The following is a 24507-nucleotide window of genomic DNA, read 5'->3' as shown; positions in this document are numbered from 1 at the left end:
GGCTCCAGTGGAGGTGGGAGGGAGACAGCGGGGTACTTGGTGTCGTGTCCGTGATGCAATGCGGGTACCGTCAGTGCCATGGCCCACAGCTTTCTCCTTGTGTGCAGAAATCCAGGCGCTCCGGTCATTATCTGTGGAGCCGCGGCGCACATTCGTCTTAATTACCGGCACTGGGGATTGTCTGCAGAGATACGAGGGGGATGTTTGGAGGGAGAGAAAGAAAACATGTGTTAAGTGTTCTTGCTCTCTCTCTCTCCGTTTCTGCGTGTCACATCTCTCTCTCTCCTTGAATGTGACAACAAACACACGCTTGGGATCTTATATTAGACGTCATGCGTCTTAATGAATGCGTACAGCTTTGGTGCGAGGACAGGGGCTCGGTCAATGGGGTAACACGTGATTCTAAAATCAGAATGAATGGTGCATTTCCCCGTATTTCCCCTCGTCCTTGTCTTTGACAGATATTATAGCCTACCCTCTCGCCTTCCAAGAAGCAATTGAATCAGAGAATCACCGCGTCTTCCAGCTGCGTCCCGCAGGCATTACAACCCGATGGATGATTGCATGTATCGGACTGAACACCGCTTGTTCACTTCTCCTCCCGGGTGATGAGTGCACAGAGAATGGATGTTAAACTATACGAACCACGTAAACACAACATGTTGTCATATAATAAACAGCCAGGGTTTTACAACTTAAAAACTTGCGACAAGTTGTCCTTCTTTACACGCTTTTATGAAAATAAAAGTGAAACAAAATTGGTTTACTGACACACTGAGAACATTGGTAAGATTGTGGGTGTCTGAAATCCTAACAAAATACAAATTTTACAAGTTATGTGGGTGAGCAATATTAGACACAACAAACAGCCATGTAGCTTACACATCCCTGTAGCAGTGTTTGTGTTTTTGCAGCTCCTTCTGACATCAATTCTGTGAAATATATTAACCTATGCTGCTGCCTTTATTGGACAATGAAAGCTTAGTAAATACCCTCCTACAGGAGTGACTGGATTTGATCAGCTGTGTAAAGTGAGTCTTTCACAATAATTAATCATTAACTTTATAGTCAGCAAGCATGACACCTGAACTCTCTCCAAGCGAATATCAATGAAATGCCATTTTCCATCCATTACTTTTTGTTGTTCTGTTCAGCAGGAAAGTTGGAGCGCTTCCTGCTCTCAGGCTAGATAACACTCTCGCACTTCCCACTCCTGAATGAGAAGGTGGGAAATTAAATACTTGAGAAGACAAAAAGGACACACAGCTCCCCCACAGTGGACACAGGGCATTTTCCACCTGGCAGCATTTTCTTAATGGAACAAATGTGGACTTATTAGGAGCAGCCAAGCAGGGCATGGCGTTAAGCAGTGAGTAGTGAAACTAAAAACTTTGACTTATGAGGTTTTTAATTCACTAGTTCTTAGTTGATCATTTCAATGTTAGGCTTAATATGTGAAAAGCTAATCAAACTCTGCTTCAGTGCTTGTTGATGTGTTTGTTTAGGACTTCTGCTGCTCTGTTTGGTAGCCTCTGAGGTGTGGGATGCCGAGACCAAACCCACAGAATTTGTGTGTAATAAAGTCGCCAGGAGGGCTTTAAACATTGTGGCAGAGCTGGAAAGTGCACTGGTGAGGATGTGTAGTTGTCTCACTTCTGCTAAAAGACAAACATTTTCTGTAACTTTCACCTGCTGAATCCAATCATCTGTAGTCTGCCATCGGTCTGCTTATCTTTAAACCACCTTCTTGTCATGCGTCTCTTCTGTCTCCTCCCTTGCAGACTAATTGTAGCGGCTTGTCGACCCTCTCCACACCAGTTCAGCTCCCATGTATTGAGCTCCATGTAGCATCTTGGGAAAACAAATCAGTATGTCGGCACATGTATGAGTTTTTCTTGTTGTCGAATATTCTCTCAAAACAAAATATCACTGCTGATCTTTCTGTTTACCTGAACGGCTGTGTTTGTGTAACCACAGAACCAGGAGAAGAGAGGAGATGTAGTTGCGTCCTTGAGGCTTCTTACTGGAGGTGTGGAGGTTTTGAGGGCTCTGAACCAGTCGAGATGTGCCGTTTCACAACTGCAGAGGCTGGAGAAGAACATTAACAACTACCTGCTCATTCTTAGAAACCTTCAGCTGAGTGTAAGACAACCTTGTGAACATTTATAATGCAAACATGCACAAAATAAATCCCGGCAAGCACTGATTTTGGTGATTTGATGGTATGAATAAGTTTACATTTTAAAATAAAATCCAATGTTTTACTTTTGATTTCACTTCTGGAAGCCTTTTGACCTGGAAATCAACAAATCAAAGCTAACTGGGCTCAATCTGTCTTCATCGCCCACACAGAAAAGACATTACAACAAACCTAGCCAAGATAAATTCATCGGTTTGTTGCTGAATATTCACACAAACCAAGTGAAAACGTGTTGATGGGCTTCTCTCTCACTGGTTTCATCTGATTAGGAGGCATTATCAGTTCACTCTGGTGTGGAAATATCCTGCTTTCTCATAAATCTGTGAGTTTCTGGACTATCTGTGCCCTGGGGGTGATGATGTTATGTTGTGTGACCTCAAACCTTCCTTCCTCAGGACAGGAAGAAGATAGCGGTGCATACTTTCCAAGTGAGAGAGAGTACAAGAGAAATGTTCTGTGTCACTGTGAAAGTTAATCTGTGGATTTCTATTTTTAAGATTTTTTTTTTTTTTACCAGTATGTCTACCTGTAAATGGCTAGATTTGAACTTATGTTGGTTGTTATGTCACACACATGTTTTGGTTTAATTTGTAGCCTCGTTTTTTTAATCAATTATGTTCATTTTTCTTTCTGCTCTGCATTGTTAAAACACTCTTCATTGTTGTATATTCTGTTGTGACCACTAGGGGCCATTGGTGAGTCCGGCATTGTCCTGTGTTCCTCAAAGCACCTACAGTCTCAGCACATTCCTGCTGAACTACAATCAACTGATAACAGGCAAACTGGAACGTTTCATGAATGCCCTGGAAGATAGATGCACTTCTTAGTGACACAAAATGAACTTCAGTGGATCTTCAAAAACTGGGAATGGGCTCAACTTGGGACAAAGGTCGAAAAAAAAGAAGAATGAAGATGTATCAGAGAATAATAGTCACAGGGATCTGGATTGATCATTGCCATTCTGAAATGTCTAATTTATGAAAAGTGTTATCTTATATTGTTGTGTTTTTCTTTTGGTAAACTGTCTTAGAGTAAGATGCAAACATATTTAATTCCCTGCTGGTTGAATTAACTACTTCTGGAAAAGCAGAGGAAAGCAAACTACATCAAGTCTGCATGCTTAGCAAGAGCGTTTTTTTTGTGTAACTTTCATATCAATTTATTAGAAAAAAACCCACAGCGTTTCAGTCCCTCTTAATCTCAAGCGTGTTATCAAACCAGGAAAAAGTATTTGATCGATTATGTCATCACATGTTCTACCTCTAATGTCATTTACAGGATCAAATATCCTTGTGGATTATCCTATGTTTGTTAAACATCACGTCTACGACAGCAAAGAATGAGTGAGGGATTACCCTGTAGCAGTTTATTTCAATGACTTTAACCATGACATCTCATCATTCAGGTTCCAGGGCATTGGAAAGACAACACTGCCAGAGAGAGGTGGTAATATTGACCACATTCTCAACAGAAGGGAAGTGTACTGGGTTTCTAACTGTGTCCCTCAAAGGTTTAAATGATGAGATCCCATGGGATGTTAGACTCTAAGGAGTTCAGTTCTTTGTAAGACACAGTGATGGTACAAACGAGATAACGATTGTAACTCATGTGATTGTACTTTTTTTTTTTTTAATGATTTATAAAAGGTGTAAGGCCCATGTTTTTATTCATTAGATATGATATTTCTGTAAATAGTCCTGTAAATAGGTCATGTTTTTTGTGGTAGAGTCTCATTGTTTCATTTAACTGTATTTTCTCTTCTCCAGTGCCTGTTAATTTGTATTTAGATTATTTTTACCTTTATATATGTGGATATTGTGTTGAGTGACTCTACACATGTTGCTGCCGATGATTGAGAGAGACTTATAAATATACTTAATGTCCCACACCTGTGCACACACACAGCAGGCGGAGCATTGAGTACTTAAGATCATGATGGGGAAATAGTTTGACGGACTGAAATGTTTTTCCAATACATTTGTGATGATTTGGTGATTTGTGATCATTTCACAATGACTGAAGTAGAAAGGAAGGGAAAAAAAGATAATATATATAGAAAGAAAGGGGAAAGAAGAAAAAGGATGAGAAGGAAAACATTTTTTTTTTAATTTAAAAAGAAAGAGAAGAAAAGAAAAATGGAATGAGGGAAAGAAGAAGGACAAAAATAGGAATAGGAGTATGGAGGAGGGGAGGGGAGGAGAAAGGAAGAGGGGAAAAAAAAACCCACAAGCATACACTCGAATTACACACACACACACACACACACACACACACACACACACACACACACACACACACACACACACACATACACAAGCAGGGCCCTTCAGCACCCTCAACATACAAAATTGCAAAATGTTATTATTACTCCCTGCCTGCCTGTTTTGTCTTTGACTATGCTGTGCATCGTATCGTCGTGTCTCCCCTGTCTCCTACATACTTTTGTTCTTGTCATATCCCTCACTTGTCTTGTATTGTTCTGCATCACCTAATAAAAAAAATTATAAAAAAATAAATAAATAAATTTGTGATGCCAAGCAAGAGTAGTGTGGGTATTTTTTCTTTTAAATGTGATAGTTTTATGTCCTGTGTATACTTCATGAGATAGTTGGATGTGTGAACCTCATTTAAAACATAAAATTTTACTGCCAGACTTGTTTTGTCTCACGGCACAACCATTCAAAGTGAATGTAGACCCCCAGCAAATATCCATTCTGATAAATGTCTTGGTTTTCCCTTTATAAAGGGTATTAGGCAAATACAGATCCGTCCTTGAACATTAGTTGAACTTAAAGAACAATAATAGAAAATAAGAATATTACAAAATAGTAAGTTGTACTATATTTTTTAGGGTTAAAAGTTTAAAATGTTAGTGCCTTTTTTTTAGCTAGCATTTGGCCAAGTAGGTACCAACACTTTGTGGTCAGGTTAAGAGAAGCTTGAAAGTCTCAGATGGTGGTCGTCATCATTGAAATGCTGTTTTTAGAATGTACTTTTGGTCAACCTGGTAACAGGCATAGTGGTGGAGCTGAGATGGGCCTTTTGCCTCCTGGCAAAGAGCTACAACTGGCCTGCTTGCAGTCAGATCAGTCACGCCCTTAATATGCAGAACTCTTCCCCTTTCATCAAATCAAAACAGATGACTAATGAGGTTTTTAGACCAAAGTCGTTTTAGTACCAGGTTGCAAACATGCTGTGGTAATGGGCATTTTAACATGGGTGTGTAAGGACTTCCGGGGTTTTTGGAGCCAGCCTCAAGTGGGGACTCAAGGAACTCTTTCCACTTAAGCATTGGTTTCCTTTTTCATCACAGGATATTGCAGCTTGAGTTATAACATTAACACCATAAACTGTATAAAACATGGACTAAGTCAGTGTCGTCACCCAATGGTAACTGAAGGGAAGCTTTAAAGTCCAATAATGGCAGGCGGCATATTAAAAATGCTGTCTCAACCTAACGTAAAGAAGTGGAGCTCAGTTGGGCCTTTGACTGCACATTAAGATGAATAAAGCAGCAGCCACCTGAGAGAAGCCAAAAGATTAAGAGCTCCCCCTAGTGACTGGCTGCAGTGTAAGTGATAAACCCCACCTCATCTATGTTAAAGGATAAAACATTGAAAAAAAACTATGAAACCCAGTTTCGTCGTGATAGTTATTATAACGCCATTACACATATTTTTCTGAGCGGTTTCTTTAATTAATCAGTTATTTGATGCTATAAAACTGTATAAAATACCATGATTGACAGCTCTGCTCCTTTGGTGCAATATGAACTGGATTAGCACAGTACAGCAGAAAGGGTGAGATTAAATTTAACTTACACTAACACAAGATACACTGAAGTTCCATAACCATCAGTGTCTGCTTCAAACTGACGACTCTGTCCGTTCCACTGTGGAATGAAACACCGGAGGGATTTTCGACGCTTAATTGGTAAGTTAAATGTGTGTTTTTCATCAGCAGAAGGGATGTGACGTTGCCATGTCTCTCCCTGCAGATCCCTACTCTGCAGACTCGTTGCAAATTCGCATTATGTCTGCGCCCGTCTCGGGTTTATTCTGGCTTCTTTCTGTTCAAAGGGAGGAGGCTGAGGTACACTGTACATCTGTATACATTCTTAGGTTACAACACACCTGCTAAAAAAAAATCCCTCCAAAGAAAGGACTTTTTGCAATAACAAAGTCATTAAGTTGACCAGTGTATAACAGATTCATCCTGCTGTTGTACCATTACTGTGGTATTCAAATTGGGGAGTAATGTATTAGGTTATCTGAGGCAGGGAAAACCTAACCATTGGATTATCAATGTGACTGACAGATACCTTGCCCGTGTTAAAACAGGAAGTTGAGATTTGCTTGAAGAAGAGTGTTATTAAGATCCACCAGGGGGAGGAAAATCCTAATGATGTGAAAATGTATCATATCATATCAAATATATCATAATGTAATCATAGGCTGTGTGTATTGTTGAGTTCTAGACTCTGCAGACTTCCGTGCTAATTGTTTAATCTTTTTTTTTTTTTTGACTATTCAATAAATATCCTTGCAGCAAAAAAAAGGTTATCTCCTTGAAATCATTTGAGATACCACACAGACATATCAGGCCTGCAGAACTCTTATCCTTCATGTAAACAAACAGTGTGGGCTTATTTCAACATTAGAGGATGCCACTTGTTATGGCCCATGCTTGGGACTTGTGAAAGCTGTTTTCTTGGTGAATGTCATAGATTGTGAATGTCCAGTGTGTTTGACCCATTTCTAACCAATCAGCGCAGAAGTTGACTACTAGCCAATCGCAGCACAGGAGGTCGTGTTGTGACAGATACAAACGATACAGCCAGTGGTTTAATCAATGAGAAACTGATTGATTGGGCAAGCCAATTGCAGGAAGCAACGTCATTGTTTCATTAGCGAACCATAATTACCTTCAGCAGGTAAACCGCACTCGGTGTCGGGAAGATGTGGGGAGTTGACTTCAACTTTTTTTATCGTTTGTAACTTTTAGCATAAAAAAAATGTCAGAAAATACTCCCCTGCTACATTACCGACTTACCTCTAGCGCCAGTCCGGGCACGAAAGATGCCTCCAACCACAGTGGGACGATGTCGGTGGGCAGAGGCGGCCGAGGGTCCAAGGACAAATCCACCCGGAAGCTCGGAGTGGTGTTTGGCGTGGTCACACCAACGTTACTGTCCATGTTCAGTGTCGTTGTTTTTTTGCGAATAGGTAAGTAGGGTAGGGAGGGAATACATCAGGTTTGAGCTTAAAAGTATTACAAAGGTTCTGATTAAAACACAGGTAAATAAAAAAAAGACACCTGAAAAATACTCCTTATCAGAGGCACCCTCTGACACCCTTAAAATTAGTGCTAAACCTCAAAGCTCCATGATGTGTCTAGAGTATGTAAACCTCGGGCGTTTTTGGACCGCAGGAACTTCCTCATAGTTCTAGGAACTGTTGAAACTCTCCTCTATTTTTATTCATTCCGCATCACAGGAACTTTGAACTATTTGAGTTCATAGAACCCTGTTAAGAGGAACCTTTTTAGCTACTGCTTCAGACTAGGTAAAACAGTTAATGGGAAACAAAGTTCCCATGGTGTGTAGTTCTCAGGGAAATTCCTAGGGAAGTGTTTCTCTTCAAAAAGTCCCCAGAACTTTTTGGTCTGAAAGAGAAGAGGCGTGAATATAGGGCATCACCATAGTCAATCATGGACATAAAAGTGGCTGCACCAAGTCTATTTTTTAAATTTGAAATCAAGGCAGGATTTGACTCTTTTCACCAGCTTATGAGTAGTAAAAGAAAGAAAGAGAGGGAGGGTCACCTAAAAATGTTAGACATGAGTTAAAACACTTGGCTACACTTAAAGTATAATATCCTCCTCGTCCTGCAGGTTTTGTGGTGGGCCAAGCAGGGCTCTACCAAGCCATTGGCATGTTCCTGGTGGCCTACTTAATCATCACCATGACTGTTCTTTCTGTGTGTGCCATCTCCACCAATGGGGCTCTAGATGCTGGAGGTGCCTATTGTATCCTTAAATGTTGTTATTGTAATGTAGTCTAAAAGTTGTACTTGGAAGGCTGTTTGTGTTAGCTTTGTGGATGGATGATGAATAATGGAGCGAACACATCATTTAAATCAATGAGTAATTCAGTACATGTGGCACTTAAGTTTTATGTGTACACATATGAGATTGTAAAAAAAAAAAAAAAATAGGATAAGAGTTTTGATTAAGCCTTTACAACTGATGTTTTTTATGTATCACATGTTAAGGAAAAGCTATGTTGCATCACAGCAATAATTTAAAAATCAGCAGAAAAATTGGCACTTGGTGAAGTGAGGAATCATGTCCAGTAGTGTTTGTTTGCAATTTCTCAACTTGGATATCCAGACATGATTAGCAGAGCCCTTGGTCCTGAGTTCGGTGGCAGCATTGGGATCATGTTTTTCTTTGCCAATGTGTGCGGCAGTGCTCTCTATATACTGGGTCTGGTTGAGGCTGTCATTTCTGCCTTTGGCATCCCAGAAGGTAGGTATCAAGATATAGTGGGATGGGTATGACTATGTTGCTTTATGAATTGAAGAACCATGTTTTACTGTTGATCAGGGGGTGTTGCTGGTCCCCATCAGGTGTTACCTTCAGGATACTTTTGGTCTCTGCTTTATGGCACTGCCCTGCTCTTCTTGTGTTTCATTGTTTGCTTGGTGAGTCTCATTGTTGACATTTTTCTTGTGTTTTTAATAATGACAGATTTACTTTTTTGTTACATGTTGCCAAAAGAGTTTGTGTTATTGTTGTATACAAGCAGTTGTCCTGGACTGATGATTATGTTTGGGGAGCCGTTTCTTCATTGCCCCAAAGTTTAAATTTCCTCTCATTACAGGTTGGAGCCAACATCTATTCTAAAGCCACCTTTATTATCCTAATCATTGTCGCAGCAGTCCTGACTTCTGTCTTCACCAGTTTTTTTATTGTGGGGCCCCTTCTGGTTCTGCCAGATCCGTCCGTTCTAAACAGCACCTGTTGGCATGCAGTCAATTATACTGGCTTCAAGCTCGACACATTAGAGGACAACCTATTGCGTAAGTGTTCCACATGCTGCCAGATGTGATGGTTTAGAATTTTAGAGAGAAAAAGTTATATCTGTGTATTAGTTCAGATTTTACAGTTCAGGAATTGACTATTTAAGCATACAATACATATAATAAATAATCAACCTATGATGTTGAGAATCCATGCTGTTTTTTATCATTTTTGCCTGATATGGAAAATTGACCAAGCCATTTGTCTTCCTTTGTAGCAAGTTATACAGTGGACTACACCACTGGTTCCATGATGAGCTTTACCACAGTGTTCGCTGTCATTTTCAATGGTTGTACTGGAATCATGGCAGGCTCTAACATGTCAGGTAAGACTGTGTTGAAAAATGTTGACATGTTTCACCTAAAGAAGAAATAATCCCATATCTGTGACTAAATCCAGTGGTATTATCCTTGACATACCAAGCAAAAACACCAAGCCAAAGTGAGATGGTTACTTTTAAGGACACACAGACATACAGTTGCAATCAAAAATATTCAACCCCCATTGCAAATTAGGTTTATTGGCAAAATTTACAAACTTTTGGCTCTTTGCAATGAACAAACCAAACAACAAAAATTTTAAGAGCTTTAGACAATTATTATTATTGGTTTCTCCATATTCAACACAAAGTGCCACTTTTTAAAGAATACTGCAGTGCCAACATTAACCAACCCCCTGAATAGAATCCCTCATAAAAGCACACATTTCCAATTTTTTTTTGCAAAATCAAGGGCTCAATTAGTTCCATTAGGTGTGCTTGAAACACATCAAATACCTGATCTGACAAGGAGTTTGTTGACAGTGACAATTGGTTGCATGTGAGAAACATGGCTAAATCAAGAGAATTGTCCAAAAAGATAAGAGAAGAAATCATTGTCTGGCACAAACAAGGAAAAGGATACAAAAAGATAGCAAAGGCACTGAATGTTCCTAGAGATACAGTTGGAAGCATAGTTTGCAAGTTCAAAGCTAAATAAACTGTGGCTACACTACCTGGACGTGGCGGAAAGAGGAAGCTATCAATGGCTGCCACCAGATTCCTGAGAAGGCAAGTGATCAAAAACCATATAAATAAGCCACAGAAGTTTTGGGATTCTATTCTGTGGAGCGATGAAACCAAAGTGGAACTTTTTGGGCCTATGGATCAGCGGTATGTCTGGAGAAGGAAGAATGAAGCATACGCTGAGAAGAACACCCTGCCTACAGTGAAGCATGGCAGGGGCTCGGTGATGCTCTGGGACTGCTTTGCTTCCTCTGGCACTGGCAACCTTCAGCGTGTAGAGGGAAAGATGGATTCAATAAAATATCAGGAAATTCTAGGAGAAAACGTCATGCCATCAGTGAGGAAGTTGAAACTTGGTCGTCGTTGGACCTTCCAACAAGACAATGATCCCAAGCATACCTCAAAGTCCACCAAGGCTTGGTTTCAGAAGAAGTCCTGGAAGATTCTGGAGTGGCCATCACAGTCGCCTGACTTGAACCCCATTGAAAATCTCTGGTGGGACTTGAAGAAGATAGCTGCAGCACGCAGACCCAAGAATATTAGAGACCTGGAGCAAATCGCCCATGAGGAATGGGCTAAGATTCCTCAGGAACGCTGCCAAAGGCTGGTGTCTGGCTACGCAATCACGTTTGCAGCAGGTCATAACAGCAAAAGGGTGCTCTACGAAGTACTAAAGATGCTTGTCATAAAGGGGTTGAATAATTTTGAGACTGCAGCAGGCATTAAAAGTGGCATTTTGTGTTGAACTTAGAGAAACCACTGATATTATTAGTTGTGTTGAGCTATGTAAATTGTGCTTTTTTGATTTGTTCATTGCAAGCAGCTGAAAGTTTGTAAATTTAGCCAATAAACCTAATTTGCAATGGGGTTGAGTAATTTTGATTGCAACTGTAGATGAATCTTAACTTCTTCTCCAACTAATGATTCATTCTAAGAATACAGAAGTAGGAGGGCATATGAGGGGTCCTTGCTTAAAGTGCAAATCCAGGCTAAACAAGCAAATGCATCATAATGACTCAAGTTTACCGTTTGACTTTAATGTGTTATTTCAACACACGATGGGGCAATTGTTTTAAGGATTTAAAACATTTAAATGTTTCTAGTGTCATTTAATCAACAGCCTATCCACACTGCTAACAGCTCAGTATTCAAGATTAATTCTGAATTCCACTAGTTTTACACCATGAAGTGACTTTTACCTCATGTCATTTTTAAAAGTGAGACACAATAGAGAATCCTGGCATAATCCAAAATTGCCTCATTATTTTCTTGAGTAGTAGTAAAAAAAAAAATCACGTGTTGGAGGATCATCTATATGCACCATTGAACAACAGACCAGCGCACATTATGGTTTATAAACGGAATGTAAAAAGGGGCACCAGTTGTTTTCTCCAAACATTTGGATGCTTGGGGTGAAAGCACCCACTAAATCGGGACACTTTATGTTTACACATTTGGAGGCCAAACTTTGATCATGAATAAAGTTTTTTTTTTTTTTTAACATCTTTTGTTATTTGTCATTTGTCAGGTGACTTGAAAAACCCCAGCTACTCTATCCCAAGAGGAACGCTTATTGCTGTTATTATAACTTTCATCACTTATAACCTGCTAAGTCTGCTGTGTGCGTGGACCTGTGAGCGGTGAGACAACTAACACACAATCAAACACTGAAAGAGAACCAGTATTTTAGTACAAATAGGGTAAATTGAACAACAAAAATTATAGTATTATTTATAGGATATCTCTCATTTGGACACATTTGCATGCAAAGAGATTAAAAATATTGTGTACATAATAAGAATTACAAGATTCTAATTTATTTTCTTTAGCCACCTTCTCCAAAGAGACTATAGCTTCCTTGGAGACATCAATGTATGGCCACCCCTGGTGACTATTGGGATTTACTCCTCTGCCATGTCGGCTGCCATGAGTAACCTTATAGGAGCCTCCAGGATCCTTTATGCACTGTCCAAAGACAACCTTTTTGGTAAGATTCTTCAACATATTTCCTGCTGCCCAATGTTTGCACTTGTTTTGCCTGTTGCCACTAATCTTTAAAATGACAAACAAGCAAGTAATTACTTTTTATAAGCAGAATGGGTTTTTTTTTTGTTGATGCGGCCTCTCTTTCCATTTCTGTAGTGAGATGGATTTAATTAGCCATTTTGCTTGTTTAGGTTGTGATCAGGGCTAAATAGTTGATCCAAAGTGTATACAAGGATTTCCAAGTCCAGCTTGTCTTCTATAAAGCTGAGTCAACATTTTAATTATCAGCCATTTGCTGGAAGACGCTTCCATATCAAATGTGAGAAATTGCCACTTGTTATTATCATGTCTCGTTTTCCTAGTGGAGGCCTGTTAATTTGGATAGCATCATTTGACAACAGATGGCTTGAATGGTTGACTTTCTCAGAAGAAACAAAAATCCTCTCATTATGTCTTTGGCTTAAGGATGAGTGCAGGATGACTCAGTTGTTTATCTGACTTAGGGTATGAGCAATAGCAGACAGAGTTACTTTGCTTTAGTTAATGTTATAAATCTCTACAGGTGGTGTCCTGGCTCTGGCTAGAAAAACATCTTTGAATGGGAACCCCTGGGCCTCTGTGCTTGTGTCCTGGTTACTTGTACAGGTAGGAAAGGGATGTGTTTACAAAGTGTTGATTAATTTTTCCTCTAGACAGTACAGACTGTGCCATAAGATTACCCTCAGTGCCTTCCCTTTTTCTTTCTCTTTCAAATGTTTGTGAACCAGTTCAAAATATTGCCCATAACGTAAGGCCACTCTCCAAAGTTGTATAATTTACCCGTTGAACAATAAAGTGTAACCAACCATTATTGATAGCTGAATAAGAAAGGACATTGTAAATGTTAGCAATACAACATTCAGTTGATGTAAGACAGAAGATGAAAGATTGTACCATACCATTTTACACTTATGTTGTTTAGATAATGCTTTATGCACCTAAGGCTTACATGTATCAAGAGTTGTCTATTTAAAGAATCATGGAGATGAGATTAACAGTTTGTTATGCAAGTGTGTTGATGGCAGTGAACATTTGAGGTGAAGGTAAAACTAAAGTTAGAGCTTGAAGGGAAGCAGATACATTAACAGCTGGCCATCTAATGGAAAACTATTTTACCCACTACTAATATTTATATACTGGCATCAGTGTCCATGGATTAATTAAACAATTGTCAAATGATGAGCAATGAAAGCTTCAAAGGTTTTTCCAGGGAGAGAAAAGTGTAATTTCCTGTTAAACTAGTAAGTGAACTCTTTATTTCATTACCATGGAACTAAGCATCTGCATATCAGCTAGATACATGTAGCAAGGTTGTATTTCTAAAATAATCCTTGAATAGATCTCTATAGAATCGCTGTCATTTTAACCAGTGAATCTAATTATCATAGTTGATTGTATTGGGGACATTCAATTGTACAAAGTTCCTTCAATAGTACAAATATTGAGAGCTATAGTGTAAGCAATACTGAAGTAATGCATATGCAAAGCCAGCTTACTTTAATTGCTAGATGTGTCCAAATATTAGTTAAAAGACTGTATCTCATCCAACAAGAGCTGTACAAAATGCAAAATATTGTAAGGATATGAGTTAAATTGTCCTTTTTGTTTGTATCATATTGCTTTTGTTCAAAGTATTTTCAATGTACAGTAGACTAATTATTTCTTTATTCCTTCCACTAGGTGGTGCTGTTTTCTGGTAAATTGAACACCATAGCCAGTATTGTGACTATCTTCTTTTTGTTGGTCTATGCTGCTGTGAACCTTGCCTGTTTGGCTCTTGAATGGGCTTCTGCACCAAATTTCAGGTACAGTCTGTCAGTAAGTTTATTTTGAGTATCATCTGAAAGGTCATTGTCTCATGTTGTTTTTTTTATTTGATTTTTAGACCCTCGTTCCGTTGCTTCACGTGGCATACATGCACTTTGGGCATTCTTGGCTGCCTTGTCATGATGTTTCTGATCAATGCTATATATGCATTTGCCAGCATAGCCTTCATGCTAATGCTGTTGATGATTATCCACTACATCGGTCCCATCAGCAACTGGGGCTACATAAGCCAGGCGCTAATCTTCCACCAGGTGCACAGTCACTAATAAGCCACCTTTCTCACTTGAAGCAACAATGTGGTACAAGTTTGAATAAATCACTACATTAAACAGATATTCTTATTTACCCCGTTTTTACTCACTCAGGTGCGGAAGTACCTGTTAAGGTTGGATGTGCGTAAGGACCATGTAAAGTTCTGGAGGCCCCAGCTGCTGTTGATGGTAGCAAACCCTCGCAGCTGTACAGGCCTTGTGACTTTCATTAACGACCTAAAAAAGAGTGGCCTCTTCGTGCTTGGACATGTAAAACTGGATGTACTGGGTAAGAATTGTGTTGGTAAAAACCAATATCTATATTTTTAAGAAGTCATACTTAATCAGATTGGAGTTAAATTTGGAAAATTCAAGCTTATCCATAAAGCAGCAATTGAAGTGTAGGTTATTGGTAACCACAGCTATTTGTTGTTGGTACAGTTCATATCAGTGGCATTTCTTTTCAGAGTGAGGGTGCATTTAAATGCGAAAGTGAGAGCCTTATCTCTTTAGTCTTTAGGTGTTTAAAGAGGAATGCATGCTGTTTGCATTGCCATCAGAAGGTACTCTTTCATAAACATATGACCTTTTGGGTGTCTTTGTGCTTGATTCTGCAGATGGGTTGCCCTTTGATCCTTTGCAGAGCCGTTATGACTCCTGGCTCTCTCTAGTGGACCATCTAAACATCAAGGCGTTTGTCAACCTTACCATGTCTGACTCTGTGCGACACGGAATTCAGAATCTGCTTTTCATCACAGGCTTTGGTAGATAAGTTAACAATATCGTTGAATTCTACTGATACTGAGATATGATCATGATTTACCTTTCAGCCTTACATCTCCTATCCAGAATCAATATTAAATACACCTGTTTGCATTTAGGTGGAATGAGGCCAAACACCCTTGTCTTGGGTTTCTATGACAACTGCATCCCCCAAGACCACCTCCAAGGTAAAGTTCTCCGGTCTAGAGGCTATGGTTTGGATGCAGTGAAACCAAACAAAGACCCAAGTGCACAAAGGACTCCCTGTTTTCCCAATGTTCGGAGTGCTGATGATCCAAAAGACCTTCAGGAAGAGGAATATGTGTCGGTTATTGCTGATGCTGTAAAAATGGGAAAGAATGTGACTTTAGCACGTTACTTCAGTCAGTTCAACCGTGAAGAGGTCTTGGGGTCAGGAAGAAGGATTGGTGGTAACCGAAGCAGAAAGACACTATATGTTGATGTGTGGCCTCTGAATCTACTCCAACCAGCCAGCCATGGTTATGTTGATACCTGCTCGCTGTTCCTGTTGCAGCTGGCCTGTGTGCTTCAGGAATCACGTGCATGGAGCCAGGCAAAACTCCGTCTCTACCTGTGTGTTGAAGACGGTTGCAGTCTGAAGAAAAAAGAGGAGACGGAGCTAAGGGCAATGCTTAAGGAGTTGAGGATCTCAGCTCATGTGCAAATGGTTGCATGGGATCAGGTGGTGGCGCTGCACTGGCAGAAACAAGAACAAAAAGAGGTAGGAAATGTTGTAGAGTCTGCACAGAATGAGGAGCTGATGGAGAAGATAGAGGAAGATCAGGAGCCCGATATCCAAAAATTTCCAAATAATGCTACTCAGCTTACCGATGATTACATCCGTGCTGTCAACAACCTGATTCGCAGACACGGTGCCCCTCAGCCGGCTGTGCGTTTTCTGTATTTGCCACGGCCCCCAGCAGACGCAAGCCGTTACCTTGCCTACCTTAACCACCTGGACCTGTTGAGTGGAGATCTGGGCCCCACATTGCTAATTCATGGGGTCACTCCTGTAATAACTACTGACCTCTAAAATTTTACCATGTTCTGTCAATCATCAACAACCTTGATCTGTTACTGTTAGTCCATGCAAGATGGATAGATTTGATGACCCTAAATTTCCCTCTGTTTGATGTTGATAATATTATTCGGGCCACATAGTGTACACCAGTAAGACATATATTACTCTGAAGGCATTTGCTAGTTTTTTCATGCATTTATTAAAATATTACTGCCATTCGGTTGCTTTTGGACATTGTGAATATTGACCTTTTAGATGTTAATGGAAAAATAAATTAAATGAATATTCTATGACTTCCGAATTCTTAATGAGAAATATTTTGCAGAGCTGTTTTGTTGTTTTTTGTTTTTTTTTTACCAATTTGAGCTGTTTGAAGCACCTGTGAGGTTCACGAGTTGTGGCTGGCAAGAGCCTGCAGATGGCGATATATGCTAAGTGTCATGACTGAGCTGAAGGCTGCACCATGACTCTAGTAAAGGGTCTATTGCAGCACTTAATGAATTGACTGTTTGAGAACATGTAGGCTTATATGATGTGTCACATGTTTCCCTCTAGATGAACGGAATGGAAAACATTCTAATCTGCATGTTTTCTGTGATCAGAACGAGTAGATGAGACTTGAAAGGGTTATGGACATCTGGCTATCTGCCCAAATGTCTCTTAAATCACTATATGAATCAGTGCCATTCCAGAAATGTTGTGAGCAGAATGCCAAAAATGTATTAAATGGTAAAGTGAGGACTCCCTCTGGAACTAATACTAAATGACAAAACAATATAGAGTCTGTCGTGTTACAATGCAGCCATAATATTTTTAAAAAGCCATTAACTTGCATCATCACTCATTTGGAGGAATAATTAAACACTGCTCTGAACATGAGATGTTTCCAGGAATAAAACTATTTTACTAAGACTGCCTTCTTGGATGACTTCGTACCTGCAGCTTACTATTGCAGATAAAATCTCTATTCAGCCTTAGAGTTTCAAATCCCTCTGTTTCAAATCACCAAATAAAAATGCCTTTTAATGTGAGAATGAGTTATTTAATTTGTGTAATGGACGTTGAACAAAACTAACCAGCATAGCCGTTTACTAAGACAGCGCTCTTTCTATCAGCATAAAATCAAAACCTTGACTAAGAACAAAAAAGTGTGTTCTCTAAATCAAAGTCCATACTTTCCAGAAACATATAAGGTATTTCAATTTACTTCTCCAAAAGAAATGCCATAGTGTTGATGCTTGAGACCAAATTTCATATTGATTTTAAGATATCCAGGATTGAAGATTGGCCTGTTGGCTCAACAGATGGGCGTCTTGGACTAGCCCATGTGGTCGCCTATTTCTTGTTTCATCTCAGAAAAACCCAGACCTCCTTCCTATGCCCATATTTGGGGCTCGTGACTGATGAGCAATTTGTAATTATAATACTAGACATCATACCAGACTCCACAGTCTAATGTATCAGCTGTCATCTGGTCTAGTTTGGCATGAAAAATAACCTGGCTGTTGAGATTTCTCATTGGCAGTCAGATAACGAGGTGCTGTGCAACAGCTAGAATTAACCTGACAAAAAGAGACCACCATCTGGGGCATACGTCACGTTTATGGCGGAATTCCATGAGTTGTCCCACTGGAGTACTGACAACCACCTACATGTCACTGACAAACTGTGGTTGGGAGTGTGTTCACAGGCGGAGGCAGATTAAGCTCCAAGGACTATAAAGGGATACCAAGTAACAAGTAACCCAGACACCTGCTACATTTACAAGGACCTAACACGACGTACAACAGTCCTACATGCTTCATACCACACCATGCAAACTTTTGTTGTTTTTGAAAAGAAAAATAAATCCATGATCTGGGTACCAGTTACAAGGGTGATCCCCAAAGCCCTCCCAAGATACAGGAACTGGATCACTTCCGCCTGAATGGCTGGGCAATAAAGATTTGCTGATGCTTGAAATGAATAAAGATCTGTCTACACTAAACACACTCTGGCTATGGCCTCAATAAGCGTATCACTATTAACTGCTTTTTTTAGATGGAGGACACTTGACAGTGAGTGGGTTCTGGGAATGTGTTTTCTCAATGGTAAAATTAACACTGTTCCCATGAAAATGCTCAACTAAAGTGAAATGTATTAACACACATTAAATAGCTCTACTGGAATGTTATTAACAGAGTAACAGAGTATGCAAATTATCTAGGCATATTATGTTTACCTGAGACACAATAAAAGATTGTCATACTGCTAAAAGATCATCACCCTTACTGACAATCAGATCTAACAGTTTGAGTAAGGAGCTGTTCACACTTATTACAAAACCAGTCAGTTGACCTGTGTTATTAGGAACAGAAGTGGCTGGAATGAGAATTTGCTCAGTTGAGCTTTATTTAAATGTCGAAATGCCTTCTGAAAAGTATGGTCATGAAGTGACCATACTTTGAATTTTATAGTGTCAAATAATTATTACCTTAAATCTTCCAAGAAAAAAGATTTATTATGAGACCTTGATCTCGTAATTATAAGATAATGTGTCAAAAAAAATATATTTGGTGAATATAATGCGCTTTCATACTTTCATGACTACACTGGATTAGAGAAAATGTGTCATGTATTTTTGATTTTTTAGCTTGAATAAATTAGATTTATATAGCACTTTTCTAAATACTCAAAGACGCTTTGACAGGAAACAACAAAAAACAAAGCAAAAACTACGAGAACAATACAACATAGACGTAGTGTAAAGGGAATAGGATGAGAGTCAGTGGTTGTAGGCGGTGATTAAAAGGTGAGTTTTTAGGGATTTCTTGTAGGAAGTGAGTGTGGGGGAGTCTCTGATGTTTTTAGGGAGAGAGTTCAAGAGGGTGGGAGCTGCAATGGAGAAGGCCCTGTCCCCCCAGGACTGAAGGTTGGTCCTGCAGGGGGGACAGATATAATGTTATGGCTAGTCTCCAGGAGCCTTATATTGACTATATCATTAAAGACGGTCAATGGACCACACAGACAACCACCGTCCATGTGAAGGTCCAAATTTACCGAACCTACTTTCTGAGAAAGTTGAGAAGAACCAGTCTAACCAGAATTTTCTGGTACATTTCTACAAATGCTCTGTGGAGAGAACTGAAAGTACTGTGAAGGATTATCAGAGCAGACCAAAACATCACTGGGAGCCAGCAAACCGGACATCTACCAGACCTGCTGTCTTAAACATTGTGACCCAGTTTACCCAGGCTACCACCTCTTCTGACTTACCTCAATATAATTTGAGTCAAAACATTTAATAATACCCAGTAAAATGATGAAATCCTCCTAAAGTTGAAAACCCTCAGTTTTGATATGCAGTTACCCTTTATCTTCCTTAGTTTGTCAAAATGTTTTTAAAAAGAAACAGAACCACTAACAGCAATGTTACTTTACAGAGATACAAAACACGTGAAAACAGTTCAATTATGCATCCGCTATATCCATATATAATAGGAATAGATTTTGGGAAGCGGATGTGTGGGTCTAACCTACATTTATCCTTCTTTCCTGTGTTAGGGGCTCACATGCTTGGCATTATTACCCACCTTTCTTTCCTTTTCACTCTGCATTAGCTCAGCCCGACACGGAGCACAAGGCAATCAGCACCAGTCAAAACCGGGTATCTCTTTCTGCCATCTGGTACTCTGTTCCATATGCAGAGACTTGTTTTTCTGTTTGAGTATGGATCATGCACCATTCTATATAAATCAGATTAATAGAAAAAAAATGTTTTTCTTGTCACAGCTGAATGGTATGTGTATTGTTATATTTGGAGTCAGCTAATGAAGCTAAAATTGACATTGTGTGGTAAATGTGAAATGATTATTTCTTACAGCTGACTGTTTTCCATTAATCAGTCTTTCCCTGACGTGTTGATGCAACAGGTCTCTGTCCAGAGCAGATGGAAATACAGCGTCACAGCAGCTCACAAAACATGTGAATGGATGTCTGTCTGGTGTGAGAGATCTGTTAATTTATCACAATGTGTCAGAATGCAAATACGTAAGGCTGGTTCAAAGCAGAAGACACTGGTTTTTGGGTCATGCTTTGAACATCCTTCAGTTCAGTTTAATGTGGTTTTGGGTCTAGGAAACACTTTGCAGTACTTTATAAATAGGGCTGCATGTTGGCTTTGTGGTTAACGATTTTGACAGATGGGATTTTCTTTGTGTAAATGTTGGTGTCATATGTCTGCCTTTTTTTTAAGAAAGTACTGTTTTCAGGCAATTATGCAGGATGCAGAAGGTGAAGTTGATGTGCATCATTGTGATGTGTAGACAAAAGCTCTCAGTAGTGTGAAACGCCACTAAATAACTTTTTGCATTTGCCTTTAGTGAGTGAACGCAGGCACCCAGCCACACAGAACAAAAAAACAGGTATACAGGGTCTTCATTGCAACATGTTTTAGACTTTGCACTGTTTCTTAAGAAGTATTTGTAGCATGCTATACACAATCAAAGGACAAGGGGAAAAAAAATACATGTATAATTACAACCCCACAATATGATAAATTACGGGTATGTACGTCAAACTTACTAACAAGTCATCACGTATTATCCAGTTGAGTTTTGTATAATCAGCAATATTAAGAATAGTGATGGTAGGCATTCATCATTAATGATCTGTGCCAAAGCCAGGTCCAAGTGGATGGACCAGCAGCTATAAAAATGGCCCCAACCAGCACTATTCTCCGTTAGATAAACATTTTCAAAAACATCCCCAATATTCAGTTTTTAACAGAAGCTTACTGCTATAAATTAAATGTCTGAAAAAAATGCATGCATGTTCAGTTTTAATTATTTAATTATTTTTCAGTGCGTTGTTGGTACATATTTTTTCAACATTAAGAGAACACTAATTTAATTAAGTTAAATAGCTTTAATATATTATAACTTTGATTTAATGTGCTATTTGTCTTTGTATGTGGGTCTTGCTTAAGGTATTGCTTGAGGAGAAAAATATTCTAAATAACCAATTTGAAAGAAAATTGAAACGTGTATTCTTATTTATCAAAACGTTTTGGGGCCAGTTATTTCATAACAAATATCAAATATCACTGGAAATTCGGCACTGAAACATTTCTCTGACTTTTATGTAACCATGGCTAAAAATTAGATAACAGGAGCGGTCAATGACCATGGGTTACATTCCATGTTCAGGCCATTTGAGTCCAGCAACTTTAGTAGGCTAGTTGCGCAGAAGATTGCGCATCAAACAGTTCACCCACATTGGCCACACACACACTTGTATAACCGTTTAGATAACAGTCGGGTTTGCGCATGCGCCTATGAGCCAACCATGAGAAGCGCTTCATTCATCGGCTGCAGCCTCGTAGTGATTTGCTCTCGCTTCTGACACGCTTGAAACAGCCGTGGGGTTCCACGTGAAATCGTTGACAGCCTTATGTAAAAGAGTGACAGCACTATGGACCAATCATAGTGCGCGGCGGTAGTTAATGCAACCGCCCCTAAGAGGCGGTCAGTCCTGATTGGTTTAGAGCGCAGTGAGGTAGACACGCAGCTGCGTTCTAGACCAATAAGCAGAAGGCTGGAGGAGGGGCTCCGAGCTCCGAAATGAGGTCACTATCTGTGCTCGAGATGCAGGGCAGAGCCGGGTTGTCTTAAAACGTAAGTTGGACGAAGCATCAGTCCGACCAGTCCAGGACCTTCCGAACCCGTAAGATAGCTTCTCTTTGAAATCAGCCATAAAGAGCTCTAACATCGAGACACAGCAACCAGGAGAGGATTTGCGCTTTGTGAGGTTGGTGGAGTTTTACTATTACGTGTGCGAGCTGTATCCTATTGGGTTTGTTGTATGCTTACAATGTTTGTAAATGTGGCAATTGAAGATAATAAAGCTCCTAATGATATTTACTATGGCTATTAAGAATAAAGTATCCCTACAAGCGTAGATCGTCAAAGTTGCATAACTGTGTCAGTGTGAGGGTCAAGCCCGGTCAGCAGCCCTGCCCACCTGACAGCGGGGACACAAGTCCATCGGTATGGAGACAACCTTGTCGGTGCTGTCAGCTAAACAACCAGCAGTGACCTACTCTTAAGTAAAAGTCACTGGGAAACTGTGACCAACACGTTACCGTGAAATGTTTCGGAGCGGAGTTGTGGTGGTGCATGCAGACGTGCTTCTCTGGTGTCACATGAAAATTGCCTTACATAAAAAAAAAAAGTCTGCTGCAGCAGGCAGCACAGACGCAGCACCGATTAGATCATTTGAAATATTCGAGCCACTGCTGTTTGTGTCAGGTGCTTTGTGCGGGTTGCTTACATAAATGGTACATTGCATTTGAGGAACTCGTGTAGGCTGTGTATGTTTCAGCTTTCAAAGACAGAGAAGTCTTGGAAGTAAAAAATGTATCTTTATATACTATAATACAGTTTTGTGCTGCTTGACATTTTTCATTTCTTTGTGTTTAGAAGTCTATTTCCACATGAGTGGTGTTGATGTAGCTGTGGTAGCCTATATCCCATTTATAAATTAGTAGGTTAACTTTTTGCAGGTTAGGTAACAGGTTCAAATTCATTGCGCCGCTGTCAAGCTAAATGTTATGTTGGCCTACCTACAAAAACAAAGACAAAAAAAAAAAAAAACCCCACTGACATAATACTGACATAATGCATTCCTGACATTATGTAAAGAGTTTTCAAAATGGAGGTTGGACATGTTTTCCTTACCTGTGCAGCAGATACATCTGAAGGCATGACAGTAACATGAAAAACTGTACGGTTTATTTTATTTTTTAGTACTACAAAGGGTATCTTAAAAAGCGTTACTGGGTTTGAACCAAAACAAAAATATTTGCCTAATTAAATAATTGATAGCCTCTCAGTTTGTTGTTGATTCAGTATAGACCTCTTTTACTTGAGTTACTTTTAACACTTGTCCGCTAATTTAAAGTGAAAGGAAAAACAAAGTAATATCATTTTGCTATTAATCCTTGTAGTTTTCACTGACACATGTCATTTTTACAGTGGTTGTATATTCATGAGACCATTAGGCTGCGATATTCTTTTTTTTTTTTTTTTTTGGTGACTGGAAAGGATGATGAAGCATGAACAGCTGGTGAGGGGGAAGTGTTTTAAATCATACAGGATTAATCGTTCGAAGGTTTGACATCACACTGCATACACATTTCCCAAGCTAAAATTAACAACAGAAAGGGAGATGCATGCAAGTGATGAAATGCAAACTCTCTTAAAGGTGAATTTTGTAAATGTAGGTTGTGTCCACAGGACTTTTTTTTGACTTTCATGGATTCTGTTAAAAAGTCTGGTGATATAGTGGCTCTCTTTGATATTCACTTCTACGGTCAAGACAAGACAAAATCTTCCCTCTCTAATGGAACAATTCATACCGAACTGAACATTAAGTCCTCTGTTCTTTTTTTTTTTTTAGCAACCAGGGTGAATTGATAAAGAGCTGAGTGGTCTTTAGATGTGCAGTACAGCATGTAGTGTGCAGTTCTGATCCATTACATCTATTTGAGCTGTAACTGATCTAACTACAGTGGACTAACTGCAAGGGGAATATATTTTTAAATTTAAACAACATTAAAGCTGTGGCTTGACCGAACCAAATTTTAACCTTACCATTTAATTTGTTACCATTACATTTCTAGCCATGTCTGAACGGAGTGTTTTGTTCCTTTTTTTTACAATGAAAAAGCCACTTCCTTTGCCCCTCAATTATCTCCAGAAACTCCACTAACATCCAGAAAGGACAAGTGAGCAACATGTTCCCAACATGTAATGATTGTGTCTCTCCGACTGTCCAGACTGACTTTAAATTGAATTAAAATGAACTTAAGGCTACCTTTCATTGGTTTTTGATTTGTTTTCTCAGCTTACCTTGTTAGCCACTTGTGCCTCAATGTACTGACCTCAGGGTTGGAGGTAACTGCTTTATAAATCTACCACGAAGTAAAAGGACAATAAGTGACGTCAGAATTTTTGTGTCTTGTGTCTATGTCTATGGATCTTTTAAAACTAGTGCAAATTGTTGACCAAAAAGTGAGACTGCAGCATTTTTTATTTCTATGAAGCAATGTCGCCAAAACAAAATTGAACATTTTCTCTAAAAAAAAAAATAAAAAAAAAACTTGAAAGGCACATTAAAGTTTCGCCACCAGGACAAATAATAAAAAAAAAAAAATCAATTGTCAATCCTAGCTTACACTTGATGTTTAGGCAGTACACAGCAGTGTTCATATTAGCACAGTGTCTCTTTCTCTCTCTTTCTCTTCCCCCCTTTCAGCCTCTCTTCCATCTCTACT

The 24507-nt window shown here is 39.4% G+C and overlaps 2 protein-coding genes across 3 annotated transcripts; both read left to right on the top strand.

Moving 5' to 3' along the window:
- Positions 1 to 415: 415 nt before the first annotated feature.
- On the top strand, positions 416 to 4146 carry thpo (thrombopoietin). Of its 2 annotated transcripts, none has more exons than XR_009674025.1 (5): positions 416 to 1369; positions 1506 to 1630; positions 1782 to 1882; positions 1978 to 2142; positions 2887 to 4146. XR_009674025.1 is itself a non-coding variant. In XM_061044686.1 (5 exons), the coding sequence occupies exons 1-5, from the start codon at positions 1357 to 1359 to the stop codon at positions 3025 to 3027; spliced, it is 531 nt and encodes a 176-aa protein (XP_060900669.1). In that variant the 5' UTR covers positions 416 to 1356; the 3' UTR covers positions 3028 to 4146. The 2 variants fall into 2 exon arrangements, 1 of the variants encoding a protein (XP_060900669.1); XM_061044686.1 differs by having other exon boundaries at positions 1782 to 1868.
- A 3068-nt stretch (positions 4147 to 7214) lies between these two features.
- Positions 7215 to 16481, top strand: LOC132979142 (solute carrier family 12 member 9-like). The gene is made up of 14 exons (XM_061044681.1): positions 7215 to 7425; positions 8093 to 8227; positions 8591 to 8728; positions 8807 to 8904; positions 9084 to 9282; positions 9501 to 9608; positions 11815 to 11926; positions 12116 to 12273; positions 12835 to 12917; positions 13992 to 14116; positions 14197 to 14389; positions 14504 to 14678; positions 15007 to 15153; positions 15271 to 16481. Exons 1-14 carry the CDS (start codon positions 7215 to 7217, stop codon positions 16203 to 16205), a joined length of 2817 nt encoding a protein of 938 aa, XP_060900664.1. The 3' UTR covers positions 16206 to 16481.
- Positions 16482 to 24507: the final 8026 nt, after the last annotated feature.

Source organism: Labrus mixtus, chromosome 8, assembly GCF_963584025.1.
Source record: "Labrus mixtus chromosome 8, fLabMix1.1, whole genome shotgun sequence".
In the NCBI taxonomy this organism is placed as follows: domain Eukaryota; kingdom Metazoa; phylum Chordata; class Actinopteri; order Labriformes; family Labridae; genus Labrus; species Labrus mixtus.
Note: the sequence above shows the minus strand (reverse complement) of the source record. Positions and strands in the feature narration are given on the sequence as shown.